The sequence below is a fragment of the Sesamum indicum genome, linkage group LG2, assembly GCF_026168435.1.
Source record: "Sesamum indicum cultivar Baizhima isolate 11 linkage group LG2, ASM2616843v1, whole genome shotgun sequence".
NCBI lineage: Eukaryota > Viridiplantae > Streptophyta > Magnoliopsida > Lamiales > Pedaliaceae > Sesamum > Sesamum indicum.
Genome location: NC_142658.1, coordinates 21390574 through 21414783, shown reverse-complemented (window position 1 = coordinate 21414783; position 24210 = coordinate 21390574). Strand labels below are relative to the sequence as shown.

Below are 24210 nucleotides of genomic sequence, written 5' to 3'. Positions count from 1 at the left end.
TTCGTGATTTTATATTTAGATGATCTAAAATACTCTTTTAAACATGAATTGTAATTTTATATATTTTTAAATTTATTGTACTAAACTGCTATTTTTAAAATACGCAAAGGTATAAACACATGAGACCACATTGGGCATTTGTACAACATCAGATTTTTCAGTATTTTCTAGAGTAAATTACAACGAGCTCCCTTAAAGATTATTATCGTTACAAATATTCTCTCGTTGTTGAAAAAATTACTAATACTTTAACGAATTATGTAATTCTTGGAGGAGGTCTAAAACTGTCAACTTTGCTTTGACTGTATTTTTTTATGAAAAATTATAAAAAAGCCTGACAATGTGGATGAAAAAATTGCAAAAATATTTTTCACTTGGTCCATAAAAAATATTATTTTTTAAAAATTAAGTAAAATTTTAATTCATAGTCCAAGGGCAATTTGGCCAGTTCATTCAAAAAATGAATGAAAGCATAATGGAGAATTGGACTAGTTGTTGGATGACTGTTAAAATTGGGGAGATATTGATTAATTTTTAAGAAAATAAGGAAGAATTTGTAATTATATCAAATATCAAGAAAACTCATGATGATTTAAACTATTTTTTAATGTTAAAAGAAATATAATTTTTTTAAAGGTTGAAGTTAACATTTTCACCTTTTTCAGGGAGTACCTTTAATTTTCAAACAATAAATGGTATTTCTAATTGTATCAAGCCATATATACTACGAGAAAGTATGATATTGACAATGAAATATCAAGGATAATTTTAAAATTATCACTAAAAATATATATTAAGTGACAATAATTTTTTATCTTGTCATTATATAATTTTTAGTGACAAAAAAATTATGTATAAAATTGTCACTAAATACAATTTCTACAGCTTACTAGTAAAATCATAAGTATTAAATTATTTTTTCAAACACCCTAACTTCAACTTTTTTTCATTTTTAATTCTTGTTTTGAAACACTCTTAATTTTGATTAATTAAAAATAAAAAAAAAAGAAATTATTGCCAACACCCCCAGAAATGTAATTGAAGTCCATTATTATAGTTAGTTTTATTTATTTTAGTGTGCTTATGATTATGATTTGTAGGTGAAGGCTCAACCTATTTGCAGCTTTATGTATTTAACTTACCTTTTGTTTCTTTACTTTCTGCCTCAGTATTTTAGTGATAAAGATGAGAGTTTGAGCCACCATCTCACAATCCCAACTCTTTCCTATATTTCATTTACTATTTATATATATATATATATATATATTATATAAAAAAAATTCATTCACTCACAAATAATAATTAATTTACACGTAAATTATCAAAAATATCATTATGTATTTTCAACCACCTCTACTCGAATTCTTTTTTTAATCTATATATCTATACTAATATGAAAATATCACTTACAAATATTAGTTTGTAGAAATATAACGTGTTGGTTTCTATATTTTATTTTTATTTATAATATATTTTAAAATATAAATAATTACTTATTATGTAGACGTACGAATAATATGTTATAATGATTATTTTTTTTTTAAAAAAAAAGTTGAAGACATTGTCGTCTGCAACGTACTACTTTACTACCTGGGAAACAGAGCTTATAATCTTTTCTTTCTTAACGCCTTGTTTGGTCAAAACCCCTAGCTTATGCAGCTTGCTTTCACACACTTCATCATTATTCCTGCCCCTCTTGCCCTTGCTTCCCTCCCCTTCCCCTTCCCCTTCTCGCCCTATATTTTTTTCTTTTTTTCTGGGATATTTTAAATATTTTTTATAAAATATAAAATTTAATTAATTTTTACTTTTTTATTTAATTATAAATACTCTTTTATTATTTTAAAATTATAAATACACCAACAAATTAAATAACCCCTACAATAAATATTTATAATTTTTAAATAATAAAAAATAATTTATAATTATAAAAAATTACAAATTTCCCTAAATTTTAATATATTTGATTTACCTCAATTTGTAAATATATTTTTTTAAAAAAAAGTAAAATACACACACTGATATATATTTCTATATTTTATGTTTCTGATATGGCATGATTGGTTGGCGTTGGGAGTTGCAGCGTCAAGTGTCGTAGAATAGTGGAATCTGCTCTGCTCTGCTTTACAAATACCTAATACTAAAACGCAGACTCCCAGGCCTGTAGCCTTATATATTATTAGTCAAACATGTCATCTAGGGACCAATATATCTTTTTTATTCATCCACTGGGTTCCTTTTACCAGGACACCTTTTTTCTTTTAGACCAAATCAACACTTACCCCAAATATTCATTTCAAATAATTAGGCAGCCATTGCTTATCAATTTTTTTCAAAAAATTACGTGTTACATTAAGTATAATTTTGCATTTTCTTTAAATTTTATCTAATAGTATATTTTAAATATAACATCACGTCATATAAAGAAATAAAAAACATCGAAAGTAAACTGATCATTCCATCTTTTTTGGTTTTTTTTTTCTTTGAGATGAAATTACAAGCAATTGCAGTCTTACATATGCGTTTTTGTCAAAAAAAAAAAAAAACCTTAAATTGAATTTTGTCAAGAAAATATGTATAAATTAATCAGAATACAAGTGATTATACTTCATTCATTTGATTAGTTGGATCCAATCAAATTAGATTTCGACTATCTTTTTAGGTATTTAGATTATATGAAAAATAATATATATTATATGCAGAGGGAAATAAATAAGAAGAAAGGAAATCATGGGAAAAGATTCAAATTAAAGAAGATGGTAGGAAGAAGAAGACGAGGAGGAACAAAATCATACCTACCATCTTTTCATAAAAGAAAAATAAAGATTGATTAGATTCCTTAGGGCCCTTTGATATATATATGTCCAAATTCCAATTGCAATTATGTGTTCAATGTAAAGAAGTGAAGATCCTCGCTAATGGGGCGTCGCCACGTGGAAATTATGTCCTTTCTATTTGATTATTGTCGTTCTTGGTTGGCATTGCCACTTCCTTTCTCTTTGTCTCTCTCTCATCTTTACACAGTTGTGTGTGTGCTGTATGGAAATTGTAATAAAGTGAAGTTGGTCATGAGAGATTTAATCAATTATAGGAAGCACGTTTTTGGAGTTTGAATATATACACACACACACAGATACAGTGTGTGTGGGTGAAATCATAATAAAGGCGAAGTTGGTAATGAAGCTTAATCAATTAGATGGAAGCACGTTTCCGGAGTTTGAATCATGAAAAAGCAATTGTCTTACTGTTAATTAAAGGCTTAGAAATACACAAAATGATTTTTGGCATACTCATCAATCATTTCACACACTTTTGCTGCTTTCATTTCATCAAAAGATGGCGAGAGCTTCTTGAAAATGTGCGTTACCACAAACTTTATTGCATTCGGACCAATCGCAGAGGTTGATTGTGTTGGGTGCTGCCTAACATTGTAATATCTGTTCCCTCTCATGATCTAACTTTATTTTTTAGGATAATTACACTCTGAGTTTTTGTGTAATTACACATAAATTTTCTATAATTTGAGAATTTACATCTAGCACTTTTGAGATTTGCTTTCCATCTAACAAATAAGTCACACCATTAGAAAAAATTCATCGAATTTACTTATGTTAACAAAAAAATTGAAAAAAAATCTATATTTACCCTTAATTGACTTATTACTGACTTATCATATATCAAATCAATCTTTTTTACGACTAAATTACCCTCATATATCTTCACTAGTTAATACATGTGAGGAGGTATATTTCATTGTTATAAGAGTAGTTTAGTCTAAAACAAAATTATTTGACCTACAATAAATCAGTAATAAGTCAATCGATGGTAAATATATTTAGTGAACTTTGACTAACGGAGAAATTTATTTATTAGACGAAAACAAACTTCATAGAGTGTTAGATGTAATATCTCAAATTACAAAAAACAATCTTTGTATAATTACACCAAACCTCATGAGAGATGAGTATAATTATCCCTTATTTTTTTTTGTTAGTCGGCAAAAGATCTTTCCACACCCACATTTGTTAATACGTCAACATTCTGCGCAACTCTTAGTACTAAATTTATGACATGTCGCGTATTTCCAAATCCACATTTGTTAGGACGTCAACGTTTTACGCAAGTTTTATGGTAGGAGATACATTGAAGATTTGAATTGGAGACATTTTGTAAGAAAGTGTTGTAAAGACGAAGCAGTGGTCCGGAGGATGTTGTTGTAGGAAGTTTGGCAAGTTGGTGAGTGGAAATGTAGGTAGTTTAATGCAATATTGGGAGTTGTAGTTTTGCATGGTGTTAAATGTGCAAGTGTGTGTAAGGTCAAAATGCGTTGGGTCTTAGTAACATCAATGTGGTAGTCCTCAACAGTGGGTTTGAAAAATTGACAAGGACTATTTGTTTGTATTTGCCTTCCATCTTTTTTATTTTCGGACAAGAGGTGTCCTTGCTGTCTCTATTACAACATATATATTTCATCTGTAACATAATTTTTTATATATTAATATGTTTATTTAGGTATTAATGTAATAATATAATTATTATTTTTATAATATATATATATATATACACACGTTAGTTTGGATGTCGGATCAATCTTTTGAGTACGGTTTTCTGTGTGCATTGGTATGATAGCTGTCCTTGACTTTGCAATTTACGTAAATTTCAATTCTGAATATTTATATCATAAGATGATAATTAATTCCTAAAATAATTCATTATTTTCTCTAACGTTTATGTATCATGGGCCTTGTTTTGAGACGGCCCATGGAGTAACGAATTGTCTTGAATGCATGCGGGCTGATGAGGCCCATTTGAGATGAATCTACTTAAAGCCCACTAAGTTTATGAACTAGTGTTGGGCCATAGGAAGTAGGCCCAGTCAGCCTCAGGCCTCTCAAGTTGCATTTCCACCCCTACTATTTTAGCCTTATTATTTTAAATAGCTTTATTCATAACTAAGAATGTGAAAAATCACGTGAGCGCATTTACTACTTACATTTTGGTGATGTGTGCAAATATCCGAAATTGATCACTCCTATGTCGCAGTCGTATTTTATCCAGTCTGTATCTCCTCATAGATAGATCATTGATTTATAATTTTATTTTTATTTAAAATATAATTTGTTTTTATTACTTATACGCAAAATTAACATCTCATGATGGTTAGTAAATCTACACTAATATAAAAAGAAAAACCCCTCCACGCTCACAAGCAGCAGTTAACGACACAACCACATCAAATTTTTGGTGAGGTAAAAAACATTTTTTATGATTAAATAACTAACATATTAAATTTTTTAAAATTTACATTAATTGATAAATTATTATTATTTTTAATTAATGCAATGTATTAATTTATATTTTTTACTTTTATTTATAATATATTTTAAAATGTGAAAGATTTATTATATACGTATAGAAAGAACGTACTACAACAACTGATTTATAATATTTTTTAAATTATAAAAAATATTTATTATATACGCACACAAAAATAATATGCCGCAACGATTAATATATATAAAAAATGATGCATCACAAACCACTAATAATTTATTAAAGGGGTGTGGGAGAGGAGCGTGTGGTGCTGTGCATCCACTAACATTCGTTATTGGTACTTTGTTGTGAAGTTGTCGTTTAGTCTGAATAATAATTGGGCGCGCAGCCCACTAATCTCTAATTCCTTCTCACAAAATACATTATTTGTTTGGGGTTGCAGCAGAGTTTAAGGTAGGGACTCGTACACCTTTTTGCTGTCGGCTTTATTAAAGTATCTTTCTACCCTTGCCCCCCTTCTTCTCTACCACATCAAATTTCACAAACCTCTCACAAAATGTTATTAAATAAGAGGGTAAATTATCGGGTAATTTTTCAAAATTTATCATAATTATAAATATTTTTTTTTATTTTTAAAATTATAAATATTCTTTTGAAATTGAAAATCATTTAGCAAATACCTTTTATAATTGACTGTCATAAAGAAAGATTTATTAATATAAAAAAGTATTTAATTTTTTTTTAAATAATAATAAATATTTGTAATTATGATATATTTTAAAAAAATCCGTTACGTTTTGTGTTAAAGGATGTATTTCTTTAAGTGAATTGACATATATATAAATTATAATTTCTAATGAATTCACTCGTAGCAGAAAATTCATGATTTGATTATAACAAAATAGTTTTTGACTACTTTGACGAGTTTTTCTTTAAATAATAATTATTAATCAAATTGAACGTTTCATAGACGAAGACTATTGATGTAACAACTAAAGAATTCTAATAAATTGGTTTCCATATATGACTAAATTTCTAAAAAAGATGTACAAAATGTATATATATATTTAATATTTACCATAATAACTTAACTTTTTACTATAACCGATCAAGAAAATACAGTGAAAAATTAGTCTCAAACCCATCCGCCAACTCTCTGAAGTTGACCTGTTTTGTTGTGTAATATATACCAAGGCTCACGTTACCATTTCATCTCTCTTCTGTCGAAAATCTCAACTCTCGATAGTTCAAGAATGGCAGCACGTACCTCTAATCAACGGTAATGATGAGACCCATGATTTGGTAGGGGAATCCAAGAAGATCCGAAAAGTTCTTTTCCCCAGGTATGAAATTTAGCCTTCGTTTAAGTCTTGAATTCTGCTAAAGAAATGAGTCCAGGACGGAGAGTCTCTTCTGATGTGTACTGTTGTTTGAGCTGCTCCAAGATTTTCGCTTTGATTAGGAATGTTATTTCTTGCTCAATTTTGCTGGTAAGTAGGAAGAATTTCGAAACTTGAGGCAATTCTTGGATTAAACTCTTGATTTTGGCGCCTTTCCTTAATTACTTTTGTCGTTCTTCCTCGTTTGGGTCACAAGATTGCTGTTTTTAAGTATGGAGTTCCTTTGGTCCAATTTTCAGTATGTAGTTTCCTTCTTGCTGGAAGATAGAGGAGGAACAATGCCTGGTTTGCGTATTATGTATTTGTGCAACCACGAAGAATTTGTAACTACCATTAGAGCTAAAACTGTCTGATTCTTGTAGTATATTTGTGTCTTTTTTTGTGATTTAGAAACTGGGATGATTCTGGGCTTCTTTTCTTGGTTCTTAAGTAGGATCGTACATGGTGTTTTCTCACATTCCCAGGCTTTTTTGGTTTAACATTGTTCAAGATCTTTTCTTTTCTCTTGCTATCAGATTACATCTGTTAATTAAGACCAATGGTGCAACTTCGTTTCCTTTGTGATCGGACTTAAGTGCGCGAGTGCTTGGTTTTTATATTGTTATGGAAGGCAACCACGTTTGGATTTACACCCTAAACAGTAAACACAGAGTAGCTGCTTTGCTAAGAAACACAATCAGTTTTAGTTTGTCGTTGATGTAGGATCGCATATTCTTAGAGGCACAATTCTCCGATCTTGTCTATACTACTCTAGGTATCATTTGTAATATGGTAAGATAGATTATTGCTTAGAATGTATCAGATAGATGCATCTGCCTTTCCTATGTGATCTTGTTTTTCAGGTACTAAATCTTGTCTTGATAGCTGGTGGTATAACTAGTTGAGGAATTTCATTGGATGCCTGATTTTGAAATTTTTTTTTGATAATGCTTTTTCGTCTATTCGCAGCATCCAATCAAGACTATCAGTAGTAATGGGTGCAAATGACATGACTGCGATGCCATCTGATATTTTGGATTCAGACATGCAAAAACCTCTGAATGCAGATGCATACAACTCCAATGATGTTGGAGAGATACAGAATGCCTTGGAAGTGTCATCTGAAGCAAATATAGCTTTAGAGTGCTCTTCTGAGAAGTTGGCAAATTTAGAGAATCTCTTATTGCATATCTTGGCTGGCAAAATCGATATCGGAGCAATTGATGTTGAAAATAATGACATATCAGCAGAATTGATTGAAAAGGCTTTCACATTCGATCTACTCTATGCGCTGCTAAGTTTTGAGTTGAGAGAGCTGGACAATTTGATGGGTGATCTTCAAGAACTAATTGTTGATGCCCTTCGTAAGATATCTGCTTGTGATCATTCGACGGAACTGCTCATTGGGCCGGTAAGTAAATTGCATGACTCTGAAGAATTAGTAAAACAGTCACAAGAGCGTATTTTGGAGATGAAAATTCAATTAGCCAAGTTGCAGATGACCTCGTTTTCTTCTAAAAAATATGAATGTAAGTCTTCCCGTATAATCATCATAATGCACATATCTACTGATTTTTGTCATTTTTCGCTAATGGGGGCTCTTTTTAACAGGGGAAAATGGCTTGGTTGTGGGGGTAAATGAAGAACTTCATTTAGCAAGCACAGAATGGAAGCCTGCAACACGGACAATTGAACAAAGACGTACCCTCCGAATGTTGGAAAAATCTCTTGCACGAGAGCTGGAACTTGAAAAGAAGTTAACTGAGCTCAAACAGAATGAAGAAGATCTGAAGTTAAAGAAACGGTTAACTGAACAAGTTGCCATCTGCATGGAAGAGGCAGCGGAGGTTGCTTGGGGTAGGTTCTTAGAGGCCGATAATAGAGCAGAAGTACTGATGGGGATAACAAAAGAAATGGTGGGAAAGGTACAGATTGTTCACTTGAATTTTAGCAATTCAACCAAGAGGGAACACGAGTTAAACAGTAAATTGCAGGATTGCATAAATCAGTTAAATGTAAAAGAAACTTCAATCGAGAAACTCAACTGCAGAATTACAGAGCTTGTCGCTGATAATGCTGAAGTAACAGGTTTAAGAGAAAAGGTTCAGATGCTAGAAGAAAAGCTTAAAATAACTGAATCCAAGCTTGAGGAGGCAAATAGTTCGAACGAGATGAGTCAACATCAACTTAAAGAAATGGAAGCTGAAATCGAGTCTTTAAGGGAGAAGAGAGACACAGCAGAGAGTAGGGCTGAAAGTGCTGAGCAGAAAGCTACACAATTAACCGACTCAAACCTTGAACTGACAGAAGAGCTCGACTTTCTGAAAAATAGTAATGAAAGCCATACGAAAAAGGTCAGCGTACTTGAGAAGCAGTTGAGGGAGTTAGATATCCAACTCCAACATTCTAGGGCGTCCTCCGAGGCAAGCCAAGAGCAACAGAGTATGTTATATACTGCAATATGGGACATGGAAACATTAATTGATGAACTGAAACAAAAGGTAGCAATAGCTGAAAGTAAGACCGAAAGTGCGGAGGAGCAATGCATTATTTTGTCCGAGAAAAACTCAGAAATTAACAAAGAACTTGAGTTTCTAAGATCTAGAATGGAATTCATGGAGAAATCTTTGGATGAATCTACTCTTGAAAAACAATCATGCGCAAAAGACATCAGCATAAAAACAAGTTTGATTATGGATACAGTTATGCAACTAGCAATGGAGAGGGAACGTGTGCAGAAACAGGTGCATTATTTACGTTTTTGACTTATTGTTCCTTCCTAAAATATTGTTGCATTTCTCATTAAAAGTTGGTCTTCTCGAAATTTAAGAGTCTGAAGTTAATGCATTTGAAATTTGAAACACTGAGTGGACCTAATTTACTGCAGTTAATCTCCTTGACAAAGGAAAATAAAGTATTGATAGAGAAATTACGTAAAGAACGGCAGAATGCATCTGTAATTCTGCAAGACAGCAGGAGCTGTGATGGGAAAGAGGTGCTGTTATCTGCGCTCGATTCAGCTGATTTTGAGTCTGGAAAAACTTCACCAGTGAATAACACAGATATCTCCTATTCAGAAAGTTTCCAGGTAGGTCTCAATTTTCATCCCTTAAATCGCTATTTGATTATGCAAATCCTGATGACGTGGTGATAAACCCCAGTTCTGAAGTGAAGAATGACCTCTGGTAAAAAACAAAGGTTTGCCTCAGTTTCAAGATCTAAAAGTACAAAAAATGTAACATTGTTGAGTCCATACTTGAAAGTTGAAACCCTTCTTCAGCATAGTGTCTCTTGGGACAAACTTCAACTTTTTTGCATGATCATTTGCAAAATCATTTCTTCAAACATTTCTCGTCTTGGCATCTACGATTCTTGTCAATTTCTCTCTAATAACACTTGGATTTTCATAACGTACAAATGCTAGATTCTTGCCCATTTCTCCTAGACATATTTGACATTAAGTTGCTCTCCGTACCATATGTTCAACTTGAAAGGATCAAACCTCATCTCTTTCAAGAAAAGTAATGTTTAAGGGTAGGACATGATTCTGTGATCAGAATGTGACCTTGGTGTATGTGAATTAGGTCGATCAATCAACCAAGAATGCTCTCCCAGATGAGAATGAAACAGGGTCCTCCAGTTCCGAAAACGTCGAGGATGAGAGGCTGGATGAGACTAGGAACTACCGCAGAACATTTATATTCATGGCTGTTCTTGTTCTGTTGCTATCAGTATTAGCTGGACATTTGTTTCCGAAAAAATTCGCCATCCTTAAACCTGCTGAAAGTTGACTCTTTGTACAACATACCACAAGAATTCGTTCTTACGTTTTTTTTTTAATTTCTATGTACATAATTCTTGGAGGTGTTGTTTGTAGTCTGTAAAACTATTAGTCTTTGTTTGTTGGTGTTTGAATTCTTGAGTCCTGGAAGGGACTCTACATTCTTGTAAATTGTCTGTAGGATTTATCTGATTCCAAGTTTTGATTGAACGTTGGATCAGAGGGTAGAAAACGCTATAAACTTGTGTATGTATTGATCTAATGTTTGTCAACTTGTGGCAAGATAATTTTGGTTGAAATTCAGATAAGATCATGCGGCATACTTTCTTTTGTCTGGAAAATTCTAATTCGAACTGGGCTTGAATATTAGAATTGATTATATACGCTTCTCATATGATGGCTATAGGATTGATTTGGTTTCATGATACTTAATTTGGGCAAAGACCAAATTCATACGTCCCCTAACCCGACTTTTAGAAATCGTGGCTACTCTAAAGCGACTCATGCCACAGAACATGCGCTTCATACCTCGACGTCCTCCGACGTCGTATGTATCATACTAGAGCAACCATTCCAACTCTTTAAATCTCAATCCCGTTTCTTTAAAAGGGCAACCGACGGGACTCCCTCTCAAAAACCCTAGCCGTAATTTTCAGCCTTATACGAAATATTTCACTCTTAGATCTTCTTGGCGATCGGTTTCAGAATCTCGCCATGAAAATTCGTTTTTTCTTTTTATTGGTCGAAAGACACATGCACCAGATGGCCCTTCGCAGCTGTAAGCAAGAAGTTGCGAAGAAAAATCCGAGTTTAGGTACCTCCGGTGCTAAAAAAATCATATTTTGGTAGAACATTCTTGGTTGGAATTTTTTTGAAATTTAAATTCTACTTCGTTTTGCCAATACAAGAATTCGTTTTCTGATTCTGAATTTTAGTTCGTCGGAAGGCGCAGCAAAATGATGAGAATTTTCATAATCCGAATTCCCGTGTGGAATCTTCTTATCAGATTATGGTCTTCAAAGTTCTCTGATTGCTGTTGCTTGCTTGATTTCTTCCCATTTTGTTATCCTGATATAATTTGTTCTTCCTTTTCATAAACTTCTTTCTGTGATTTGATTCAAATCCGGGCTTTTAATTTGTATAATTTCCTGTCTATTTGGGTCCACATTCAAATCTTTCTCCTCTTTGAACTTGTGCATTTCCCACTTTCTTCTTCCGTCCCGTAATGCTTTGCTGTGGTTGTTTAGAAGAGCAAGGAAGTTTCTGCACCATAATACATAGTCTGTGATGAACTTGTGTGCAGACTATACGAGCATGGTGCCACATTGATTTCTTTCTTCGGTAATGGCCAGTTGATGTGTTTGTGAGGAGTGGCTGTTTTCTTATAACTATGAAGAAAGACATCTCCACATTAAAGTATTGTTTAGACATTTCTCTTGGTTATTTACATATAAAATAATCATCAAACCGGGTTGATGTCAATATGGTACCAAGAAGTGGATTTATTTATGGTTTAATCACATCCATAACCCTCTTGAGTTAGTTTTAATTACACAATACTCAAACCATTAAGCGATGTTAGTGTAATACATAGCAGGCGATATGTCTAAATTCTTTTTTTTTTTAATTGAAAATGGAATGTTATTGCAAGTAAAACTATAACTTTATAGTGTATTCATAATTTTCAAACAATAGGCAGTGTAAGTATAATTTAGACCTCTGTTTACTTAACTTCGTATTTATGGGTCAAGGTATGTTTGATTGTTGGCTGTAAAAGAGCAGCAAATGCGTCCATAGTATGGGCGGCTGCCATTTCGCCTTGCTTGGAATTTTGAGGCACTGAAAACTACCCTCATGAACTTAGATTCGGCTGATGAGGGGGATGACTATACAGAGCGCAGAGGAGAATAGGTTATGTCTTGTCTTTAATCATGTTGTTGATTTGAAGCTTATTATGGATTTGCGCCCTTGGACTTTCGATTAGAATCTTCTCATCCTTCGGCCCATGACCTTGGAGGACACACAGCTTGTTGATTTGAATTGGTGTCTGTTTGTTGTTTGTCGTCCATATTTGAGAAGTGTTGTTTGGACATTTTTCTCGGGTATTCGCATATGTGATAACCATCAAGCTGGGTCGATGTTGAGAGCCGAATCTGAAAGTGGTCGAAAGAAATTCACTAAAAACTGAGCATGGCGATGAAGAACTGGATTTCTTTACTCAATTTCCTGTTTGTTGGTCAAGAATTGTGATACGTATCGAAGGTAAGTGGTGCTACATAAGTCGAAGATTTTCTGCATATCTTAAAATAATCGCAAGACTAACTTATACTATAGGGCTTAACATTCTTTCATTGTTAAGTTAGTAATTTACTTAAAAGGAATAAAATAGGAAATTCTAAGTAAAAACATAAATGGTAAACCACATTTATATTTTCTGAAATAAAGTCAAAATATATAAACATAATTGTATTTTATAATATTACAACTACATTTTTTTTGAAGTTATAGTTGTAATTACAAATGTATTCTATATTTAGAGGCAAAGCATAAACAATTACAATAAAATCTCTTAGGAGTAGTTGTAATTTTATAAAAGATAAAAAAAGATTTGGGTCGTAAAATGCAATCTCTTTGGGGTAGATTTCAAGCTCGTAATACTCCTTGCACATGTCCAAATGGTCTATGGGAAAAAACACGAATGTAATGTAAGGCTAGTCGGGTGCGTCCTCGCATAAAAGTTAAGACTTGTTGATGCTCAAGTGAGTTTGAGTTTGAGTTCGAGATGAAAGGTAAGCGACCTCAAGCAATAAATGTCATACCATAAATATTATGAAAGGACGGTATTTACAGGTTCAAACGTACTTCACCATATTAGCCACGCGTCATTATCTTAAGATATTTGTTGTTAGAGATTGCACGGTGTGAAGACAAACACGTTAGTTGGGTTTGGATGTCGGGTTGTTGGAGAGAGTCGGATATTGTGATCCAGCCTGACTATATATGAGCAAATCTTATGACATTTTTTATATTTTTATTTAAAGAAGGATCCTTTCTTCTGATAAATGGGTTATATTCCCATAAAAAATGTTTGCATATTTCGACGTAGTATCATAAGTTGGATCATATTAGTCGACACATTTATATGATTCTTTTTATAATCTAAAATATTAAATTTTATTTTAGAAATAAGTTATTGATTGTTTTTGGATAAATACGTTTATGAATTTATAAGATATTCTTTATCATCAATTTAGAATTAATATGTAAAATATCTAAAATACTTTATTGACAATCCCATTAACAAGTTAGATTCTTGAGAAAAGCTTATAAATTCTGGCACTTTATTTAAATTTTATATTTTCCGTATCTTAAAAGGAATTATAAAATATTTTTCAGTGGCTTATTAATTTTTAAATATTTATATTTTTTTAAAACCATAATTGTGACTAATTCACATTTTTTTTCTTTTTTTGATAAGGACCGTACACCCTTTTAAATTCAGATGCTCGCCATTTAAATATGAAATAAACGTCCTTTATTTTTATCACATTTATATCATATATATATTAAGTGACAATAAATTTTTATATTTAATTCTAATAATGGTTATGCTTAATTGATTATATTGTATAATTGAGGACATACATCTCGTGGCCTCTATATATTTGTTACCAATCATGGTTTATTATACACAATCAATTCGTCAATAATTTAATGTATTGACCACTTGTAAGCAATTTTTAAATTTGTGCAATGATTGTTTTAAAAATTTTCCCCATTAAACATTCATATAATTAAAGATAATCACCATATATACATATTTGTATAATTAACATTGTTGACGTGCTACATGTAGCATGCATGACAGTCAGAAGCAAAATTGTTTTAATTAATTTCCATTGTATTTATGAACTTTCCTTTTCCAGTCTTCAGTCAAGAAATATGGAAGGTTCAAGGACTGATTAATCCTGTCAGCACAGCTTTCCAAACTTCAAGAAACAAAAAAGATACTTGCAAAATTCCCACCCAAATTAGATCTGACACAAATTAATCACACAATAAATATGATACATTTATAGTATGATTTGTCACTTGTTTTGAATTATATATAAATAAAATAATAAGTATATTACACTTACCATACAATTGGTTCAAATTTGACCAAACCCTATTTAAATTAGAATTTTCCTTGGTCCACAGTGTCACTATGACAAAATATGAAATCCACACTTTCTATATTCACAAATTAACGTAATTTCTTGATTTTGTTTGACTGATCAGAATCACTTTTCAAACCCTTTTTTTTTCTTATATATAACAAACATCCCAGGAAAGAATTTCCCAACAATTCAAGAGACTTAAACAGTAATGAAGAAAGTTCAGTTGCTGTTGCTTCTCTTAGTCGCTCTCATTGCTTCAATATCTGGTAATTTGTATTTTTGATACCCCTTTCCATCATATATATATATATATATATATCTTCTATCTATTTATTTTTAATTGTGATCATACTTTATATTTTTTTGATGGTCAATGAGGTCAATTTAATTGACAAAAATTTTAATATGTGGGTATTAAATTACTCTAACATTGTGTTTATTTGGATCAAACCACATTATAAATGATTTTAAATCCTTCAACTTTCATTTTGGACTATTCTTCTTTAATATTGATGAATTTCAAAAGGTCTTACCACAAATTCATTTCAAATTATATTTGTTTAATATTAATGGATTTCAAATTTTTTCGAATTCATTCGAACCCATTTCTCTAAATTTTTATTACAATTTAAATCATCCTGTCCAAGTACAGCATAATAGTAATTGTTTGTCTGTTTTAATATCAGTTATTACTTTATTTCACTCAAGAAACCGTTTTTTATTTTTTGGTTTCTTTTCGACAAGTCAACATTTGAAAACAATATATGGTATTACAAAAAAATATTAATTAGTGCATGATTGAATTGGGTGCAGGTCCGTGGATGGTGGGGGTAGAAGCACAACTGCCGCGCTGCAGACAGAATCCGGATTGCAAACCGCTATGCGGAGATCGGTGCGCGTTTTGTGCTTGTATTAGTGGAATCTGCTATCGGGGCTGTAGCCGCCCGCCCGCCGCTCATACACCTCTCTTCCAAAATAGCCCAATTAATGTATAAATATCGTATTGGATATTTGTCGGAAAAAAAATGTTACCAACAGAATAAATAAATATGTGAGTCAGTCTGTTTCTTTCAAATTTAATATTCAAAACAAAATAAATTTCTTCCCTATTAATTAGGGATGGTAATTAATTTGCCATTTTGTCCGTTCTTATGCTATATTCTCGAATGCTACTATGCTACATTTACAGTTTTTTTTTTGGTATAAAATTCGAGTATAAATAAAAAGAAAAGAAATAAAAAAATACAAATCATTAAAATAAAACAAAGTGCCGAATCCATATATATATATATGATATGTATGTACATTTAAACAAAGTATCGAGTTCAATATTTTTAGTGATGTTTATGATAAAATGCCACGTCAATATAAAACAATCAATAAAGTGAGAAATCCTAATTTGTAATTAATGCACGTGTTATTTCCCTGCCGATTTTAACATTTTTGGCCAAATTTGTTCTTAAATCAAGAAATATAAGAAGATATGGGACTATTTGCAATCCCAACAAAATAAAAGATTAAAAATGCCAAAAAGATGCAATTAGAGGACTTTTAGTCCTATTAGGGATTTTGAAAGATTTTCAAATAACAAAAGAAAATTTGGAATTGTATCAAGTATTAGGGAAACTTGATGTAATTTATTTTTAAAATAAAAAGAATAAGGAGAACCAATTTATAAAACACATACGAAACATAAATTAGCGAGCTCTCCTTTTCCAATGATGTCGATTAAAAATTCAAAAATATACATGTGAAAATATTCATATATGATCACGTTTGGATGAATGTGAATATTAATTATTAGCATGAAATATTTTCAGGTAATGCACTTAAATACAAATACCGTTTCTTGACCACAAAAAGGGTTTTGCAATCTTATTTCAAAGGAATTTGGCATTTACATATGAGCAACATAATTAGACAAGAACCAAAGTACTCATGATCATCACCCCTATATATAAATCGTACCTCATGTTCAATCCTGCAACACCATATTCCAACTATGTCGAATCCTTCATTTAAAATGGACATCCTCGTAATCTTCTTGTTCATCACCTTATGTTAGTTCCTTCTCCCTTTTCTTCATGCACACAAATTCATTATATATAATGATTGTGATTGAGTCTAACTATGTGAAGTTTTGCGCAGGTCCGTCTGAATATCAGAACGTGCCACGAGCTGAGGCAGCATGGCCGTACTGCCGTAGGGACGTTGAGTGCAAGGGGTGGTGTGGAGAAGCTGATCCGGCATATTGCGTTAATTTGAAATGCCGGTGTGTACCTCCCATAGAAACTAATAAAGATCGACTGCCTTGATTCTGCTTATGTTGAGCTTTGTGATTCATGCAACTAAGGATGCCTGAAATATTTACTAGTAAAATAGGGTTTTCTATAATAAATCAAGGTAAAAGATTTCTTACAATCAAAAAGTCATGATCTTGAACCACCCACGTACCACATACCGAAATAACTTCCCATCAACTCCATCATCATATGTCATATGAGAAAAAGCATGTGCCAAATACATAAACATCTTTTAATTGAAAATTTTGATTTTATTTAGGGAAATTCTACTTATTAATCAATGTAACAATGAATTTAATGTATAATAGTCAATAATTTACTAATAATAAATGTAATAACTCGATTGATACTAGAATTTTACTAGCTTGGACATGACTAGCTATTGAGCCCAAATATTAATAAAAGCTTCGTGTGAATGTACTTAATTATTATACCTTTATCAATTCTGATTGAAAATTAAAGTTGTTCCATCAATTATAATGAGTGATCATATATATATATTTAACTATTAATTCTAATACATTAAAAACTCAAATCAATAAATATATTTTACTTATAAGTTCTTCTCAGAGTTTATTATAAGATAGTAATATTTCATTGTCAATATTATATATGAAATTTATCTGGAAAAATAAAAATTATTGTCGCCCGTACTAATTTTCTTTTAATTATTCCCTTTTTCTTTACAATCTTATATAAAAACTTCTTAACTTTTTTTTATTACATAATTTACATCAATAAACTGATCAGAAATACATTGATCTACTTAAAAAGTTTATATTATAATAAATTTAATAAATTCGCATTACAATAAACTTATATCAAATGAGAAAAATCTCGTTACAATAAATTACTCATATTAAAGTGAGACAAATATTCACATATATCATGAAATCTCAACATTAATCACTGAACTAAAATATTATTGATAGATACTTGTTATTTTAAGAACTTAAACAATCACATCAGCTTTCTCTTATTAGATTATTGTAGTGCGACAATTATGATTAATTATGTTAATCAATCAAATTTCTCTAAAGTTGGGGTCCAATTATATTTGACCTTTTGGAAGGCCGAAGGAGTAGAAACAAATGGAGTAAATAATTGGTCTCGCAAGGGTCCAATAACCTTTTTAAGTTGCTATTTATATATTAGCAACTTCTCAACACATGATCATGTTGATTTCTTTTGTCTTGTTGAATCAATTTGTACCTGCCAATTAGTGATAGCGACTCTCAAATAACTTGCTGTAAATCGTCAATTGTCTTTTGCATAAGACACTTGTCGCGTTTGTATGAAAGCATTTTCACAACGAATTAAAGTATAATTCCATACCACCTATTTAATCTCTCTCTCTCTCTCTATATATATATATATATATATATATATATTCTATAATAAATAGTTTGTGATAATATCATAAAGTGAACGTCTGCTGATTAATGGATTGATAGGGCAAGATTGTAATAGCACCACCATTGCAAATATTGCCAACGAACTCTTAATCGAATGTGGCTTTAAAAATATATATAATCAATTTATTTTAAAATGTACATAATAATTTTTTTTTAATATTTCTAAAAAAAAATTTCAACAGGCATGTCCGTGGCGTGTCCAACATCTTAATTCATATATATTATGTAATGTAACATAAGCTTTACTTTTATATACAATTTCTATTATCAAATTGGCATGTCATAAAGGCGCAAACCCTATATTTCTTTAATTTGAATTATAAAAATTGTCTCCAAACCCACTAAATATATATATTTTAAAATTCAATTACAGTCAATTCTTCGACCAAAATTTGTAAAAATATATTTTATTTTATCAGTTCTTAATTCATATATATTATATAATGTAACATCACACAAATTATATTATTACTGAATGCTCAACTTCCATTATTCGCATAAATTGAAGGATCAATCGAAGATAAATAAATAAAAAAAAATACCAAAATGGAAGAGAAATCAAGAAAGTGGGATTATAAAGAGTTAGTGGTACATGGATAATATATATATGCACCAAGAGAAGGATGTGAAATTGACAAGTTTGTGCTAACCTTTTTCATGTTAGGTTCAAAGATGACTATAAGTATAGAGAGCACTAAGCACAAATTTGAGCATGTAGTATGTGTACTGTGTTTTTTTTTATCTTTTGCATACTTATATTTGTGATTAAAGAAGTTGCCAAAGTGCAGGTAGGTAGGAGGCATGTGGTTGTAAGCATCCAACTTGTCATTCTCTACCTGAATAATTGAATTTACATATAAATATATATGTATTATTATAACACTATTTACCCCCCTCTTTTGAGTTTAATATCTTGGCATTATTTATTATTACTTTTAATAGTTATATCTTATCACGGCAACATGAAGAGTGACTGCTAATTAATTAATGAAAATTTATATAAATTGATTATTAATTAATTAATTACGATAAAAATGGACATGCATAGGTCAGCAAACTTTCTGTTGAATTTTAACATCCCATTTTTACTACCTTAATTTATCCTTGTAATAAGTAATTCTTGGCGACGATTGGTGTCGACATTTCTAATTATGTCTATCTAGACATGGTTATTAGGATGTTGATGTGTTTTATAGTCAATGATGTTGAGAGAAATTGACTCTAAACTTACATTTTTACTTACAAAAGTTGTGTTGAATTTGTGATTGAGATAGACATTGAAAACTAATCATTTTAGTTGACGAAGCTTGATGTTCTTGAACGCGACTTTGTTGTGTGGTACTATTTCATCGTCAAAAGATTTTTTGAAGATCAACTCAAGTTTATGGTTCCATTTTTACCACGTTGATTTCATGTTAATATCGATATATAAGTCGCACAAGGCTATAGATAATACTTTTTAAGAAAAATGTCTAATTTTATATTTGCGTATCTCATATTCGTTTCCGACATTACAGATTAAATTAGGCAATTAAATACCTAAAAATAGATAAAAATAATAATAATAAATGATAACTAATTAATAAGACCTTGCTTGATTGGTAAAATTGAGGTTCAAAGTCAAAAAATTATGAGTTTGAGTCGGTTGTCCCAATGTGGGGGTGTATGCCTACTTTTTTAATAATTTGTTGTTTTTTTATCTCTTCTCAATCTATTCATTAATTTAAATTATTAATTTGAATTTGAATATATTGAATGACGTAATGAATTATATATTGTAAAAAAATAATTTGAAATTTTAACTCAAAAGTTTTAAACCCTCAACATGCGAAATCAGCATCGTACAATCACGAATATCTTAACGACACATTTCGATTAGTTTAAACGCACACGAACTACTTTATTATCCACATTGTAAGTGGATTAAGAAGACCTTAATTAGTGATCAAACATATATATAAGAACGGATAAAATATACGCTCAACTTACGTAAATTCCAATACACCATTATTACCAACCAATTATAAAGTAGTACAAACATTACTAAATAACAATATTCGATCCGACAAGAATATATTAATGTTGTAATAAGCCAATTAAGATTAATATTATATACTCATTCGAAGAAATTTATAAAGTAGCTGAATAGAGTAGTGCAAATTGATGAGCTTATCCTGTTTGAACCAATCAGATTATCAGAAGTTGATGACATCAAGTGAGGTAGAAGAGGCAGAACAAAAGCAATTGTATTCTTTGAGTGGGGGGAATACAAAGTAGAGACAAACTGATCGTGATGGTGAAATTTCATGACACTACTATTTTAGCGACATGAATGTCCAAGTTTTCCAAATTATATTTATATAATGTTTGGGATTAATTGTTAAAAAGGATATTTTTCTTTTACTAACTATTGAAGCGCACTCAATGTGTGTATATAATTTAAAATTTTCCCTTTTTCCAAAATAAAAAATCATATTTGAGCCCATAGTAATTTCAAAATATAATTCCCACCTGAGAGACTAAAAATTGTTTTGAGAGATCCATGCAAGCAGACACAATTGTCATTAATTTGACCTACCCTGGTACAGACAGTGAGAAGTTGAGTTACACAACGCTGCCTATATAAACATATACTGTTCATAGGAGCGTCACTTCACATCCCATTAGACAGCAAAGAAATAATAATAATAATATAGTATGAGGGTGGTGATGAAAAGTCATTATCTTTCCTACGTCTGTTTTGTTGTTTCCAGCGGCGTAGGACCTACGACCTTCCCTTCAAGAGGACCATGATCTACACTTTTCTATAATGTAAGAACTGCCAAGCAATTTGCTTGTAACGAGGACAGTGTGTTCTCTATTTTTAATTTTTTATTTTATAATATATTAAAATTGAGAAAATTCAATACATTTAATTTTATATTAATGGATTTATCAATTGTCATAGATTATTTATGAGGATATTAAAGTTATTTTGCATACAAGCCATATAATAAATATATACATCCTACCATACTGTAAAATTCTGAATACCACTATAAATACTCCATATATTATTTTTTTAAGGAGACCTGACTATTCATGATTTGACAAGACATCACATAAAAATTCTCTATCCATAACAAACTAAATTTAGGACGTCTTAGTATTGTCGAGGATATAAGGTGGAAATATTATTTGTATATATTTTGTTCTTTTTGAAATTTATAGTTACATCTCTATTGCTCTGAAATTAATAATTTTTCTCATTTCATATTGAGAATTGTTACATAATCAGAATTACTATCACTTAAATTATATTTGGGATAATTATATTTACATCCCTTATTTATTATCTTTTTACATAAATCATTCCTATCTTTTTAAAAGTTACATAAACCACAACCTTTAAAACCTCAAAAATGTTCCTGTTGACTAGCAGATTGGCTGGGTGGAAACGAAAATGTTTATCATTCGCAGCGAGAGTTACTCTCATTCAATCAGTCACTCGTTTAAGTTTTAATTTAATTTTTCAATAATAGAAATGCCCTTTGGGTGTTTTGTAATTACCAAAAGGTAGAGGAGGTGTCAAAGTAATATTTATGGGGATGAATAATATGACTCCATATATTTTTTCTATTATTTATGCTAATTTTTTAAATTCAAATTATTTATTAACTCTTTTGTATTGAATTTGTATATAAATTTACATCTCTTAATAAATTAAAATATTAAATTATTTAATTGATATATTAATAAAAATTAGTTACTAGCTTATAAATTCAAACTAAAAAATTATCATACTTGTATAAATATTTTAAATTCTTAAATTAAAAGATTTATTTTTATAACAAAGTTTTATTAAAATTAATAAATTATACATATTTGTGTGTATATTTATACAATATAAATATATAAATATGTATATAATTGGGCATATATATATATATTTATACATTTATACATACATATTTTGATGGTCAATGATGGCAGAGGATGAAGGGCTTGGCGCAAGTGAGGCCGCAAGCCGCAAGGGGCAATGGGAACGAGGGCACAGGCAGAAGTTGAGGATCATATGGGCATAGGATTGGAAAGAAGGAATAATTTAACAATTTAAAATATTTTTTTATCAACAAAGACATTTTTGGGTTTCAATAGCTACGAGAGGTGGTTTCTATAATTTTTGAAAATACATGGATAGTTTGTGTAAAAGGACAATAATGAGAGGATGTAAATATAATTATCCCGTTATATTTTTACTATCAATTTTGATGTGAGGATATATTTTATGAAAGTCCATCTCAAAGAGTATCTACGAGCTCAGAACTTATATTAATTTAAAATCTTCACGATTCGGCCTCGATACATTCAAAAAACTATAATATGTATGAACTCACCATAATCATCGAATCATTTTAGTGTCTGTAGTTCACATAAAATCATACAATTAGAAAAAAAAATATAAATAATCACCCTCCATGCAGCAAGTACAACTTTTACTATCTTAATATATTCGTAAAACCTTTCTTATTACTTTTCTTACGATCTACTGATTTAAAAATCAGAGGATTCTCACTCAAACAGACCTTGTCCCAATCGAATTTTCGATACAATAAATTTAATTTAAAACTATTTAATATATAATTTATTATAATAATAATATAATGTAGTGGTATAACTGTTGCATGGAACTTGTCCCAATTCTCATCCCAATGAACTTTTATATATGCAATAAGAAAATGTTTGATAGTGGGGAATCACCTAAACTGTTGCTACCGCTGCGATTTGCACATACTTTTTTGATACAGCTGCTGCTGCACCATTTCTTTTAATGCCCACCATAATCCCTAAAAGTGATCATTCAGAATATATAATTAAAAATCAGTTCATACATAATTAGCTGTTGATCTCTTAATATCCTTAAATCAGACACTATGTACTTTGTCAAATGTATCAAGAATTTTTTGTCGAATAATCATCATCCAAGATGTTTTAACTGAAAACCCTATTGGGATTGTATATATGAAAGCTTTAATTATTGTAATGATGAAATTTGAATTGGACTCGAAGGAAGGAATATGGAATACAAACATATATATTTTTTATAATATTTAGTATTTGTCGTCATGTAATTTATGTGATGGATTGAAAACATTGTTAATGTTGATGGATGCTCCATGAGTTGGTGAAATCACAAGACATCACTAACGGGGAATTTTCTTTAATTGGATTCCCACCCGATTCCATTTCCATGTTTGAAAAGACATGAACATAGACTTTGGCGGGTTTAGGATATTCCATTATCCACTCTCTATTACCACTTTAATCCTCTGACAAAACAATTAGAGCAAGAACAAATATGGGAATCAATTCACATGTGAGTATCAACTAAAACAAAAAATATATTTGAATTAGACGGGTGTAAATTCAAAACGTATTTATAATTTTTCACACAATGAAAAGTATTTGTAATTATGTCAGAATCTTAGCCCTATTTGTTAACATGTGGGGTGAATAGTTTTTTTACGATTAATAAATAAATTATTCTTCCCCGAAAGTCTTCCTAACCTCGTTATTCCCTGCAAACCTTTCTAATTTTATATTCTACAATAAATCCAACTTTTCTCTAAGAATTAATTATGATTTACCAGCTAAGAACACTTGGGTTTATAGAGCATGCATGTATTGATGAATTAATGCACAAGTACACACGTTGTAAGGAATATTATCCACATAATATATATAGTTTAATTATCTGGATATAGATACACACAGTTATTATGCACCAAATATATTCTGCATCATTTCTACTGGGAGTTTTCAAGAAAAGGGGAAATTCTATTGCCTGGTGGGAACTTCTGCCTACCGTCGCATCTAATCCTTCTGGAACCAAAAAGAAGACGAAAATCAATTTTGTGA

General features: G+C 30.6%; 1 protein-coding gene, 1 long non-coding RNA gene and 1 other non-coding gene across 3 annotated transcripts; all 3 read left to right on the top strand.

Annotated features, from left to right (window-relative positions):
• The first annotated feature begins 6460 nt into the window (after positions 1–6460).
• On the top strand, positions 6461–10742 carry LOC105156456 (WPP domain-interacting tail-anchored protein 2). Its single transcript, XM_088875754.1, has 5 exons — positions 6461–6617; positions 7623–8182; positions 8265–9397; positions 9541–9741; positions 10238–10742. Exons 2-5 carry the CDS (start codon positions 7648–7650, stop codon positions 10442–10444), a joined length of 2076 nt encoding a protein of 691 aa, XP_088731880.1. The 5' UTR covers positions 6461–6617; positions 7623–7647; the 3' UTR covers positions 10445–10742.
• Positions 10743–11384: 642 nt separating this feature from the next.
• On the top strand, positions 11385–11469 carry LOC148789270 (small nucleolar RNA R160). Its single transcript, XR_016064311.1, has one exon. It is a non-coding gene; the product is annotated as a small nucleolar RNA R160 (small nucleolar RNA).
• Positions 11470–14659: 3190 nt separating this feature from the next.
• On the top strand, positions 14660–15720 carry LOC105156455 (uncharacterized). The gene is made up of 2 exons (XR_847355.2): positions 14660–14860; positions 15408–15720. It is a non-coding gene; the product is annotated as an uncharacterized LOC105156455 (long non-coding RNA).
• The last annotated feature ends 8490 nt before the right edge of the window (positions 15721–24210 follow it).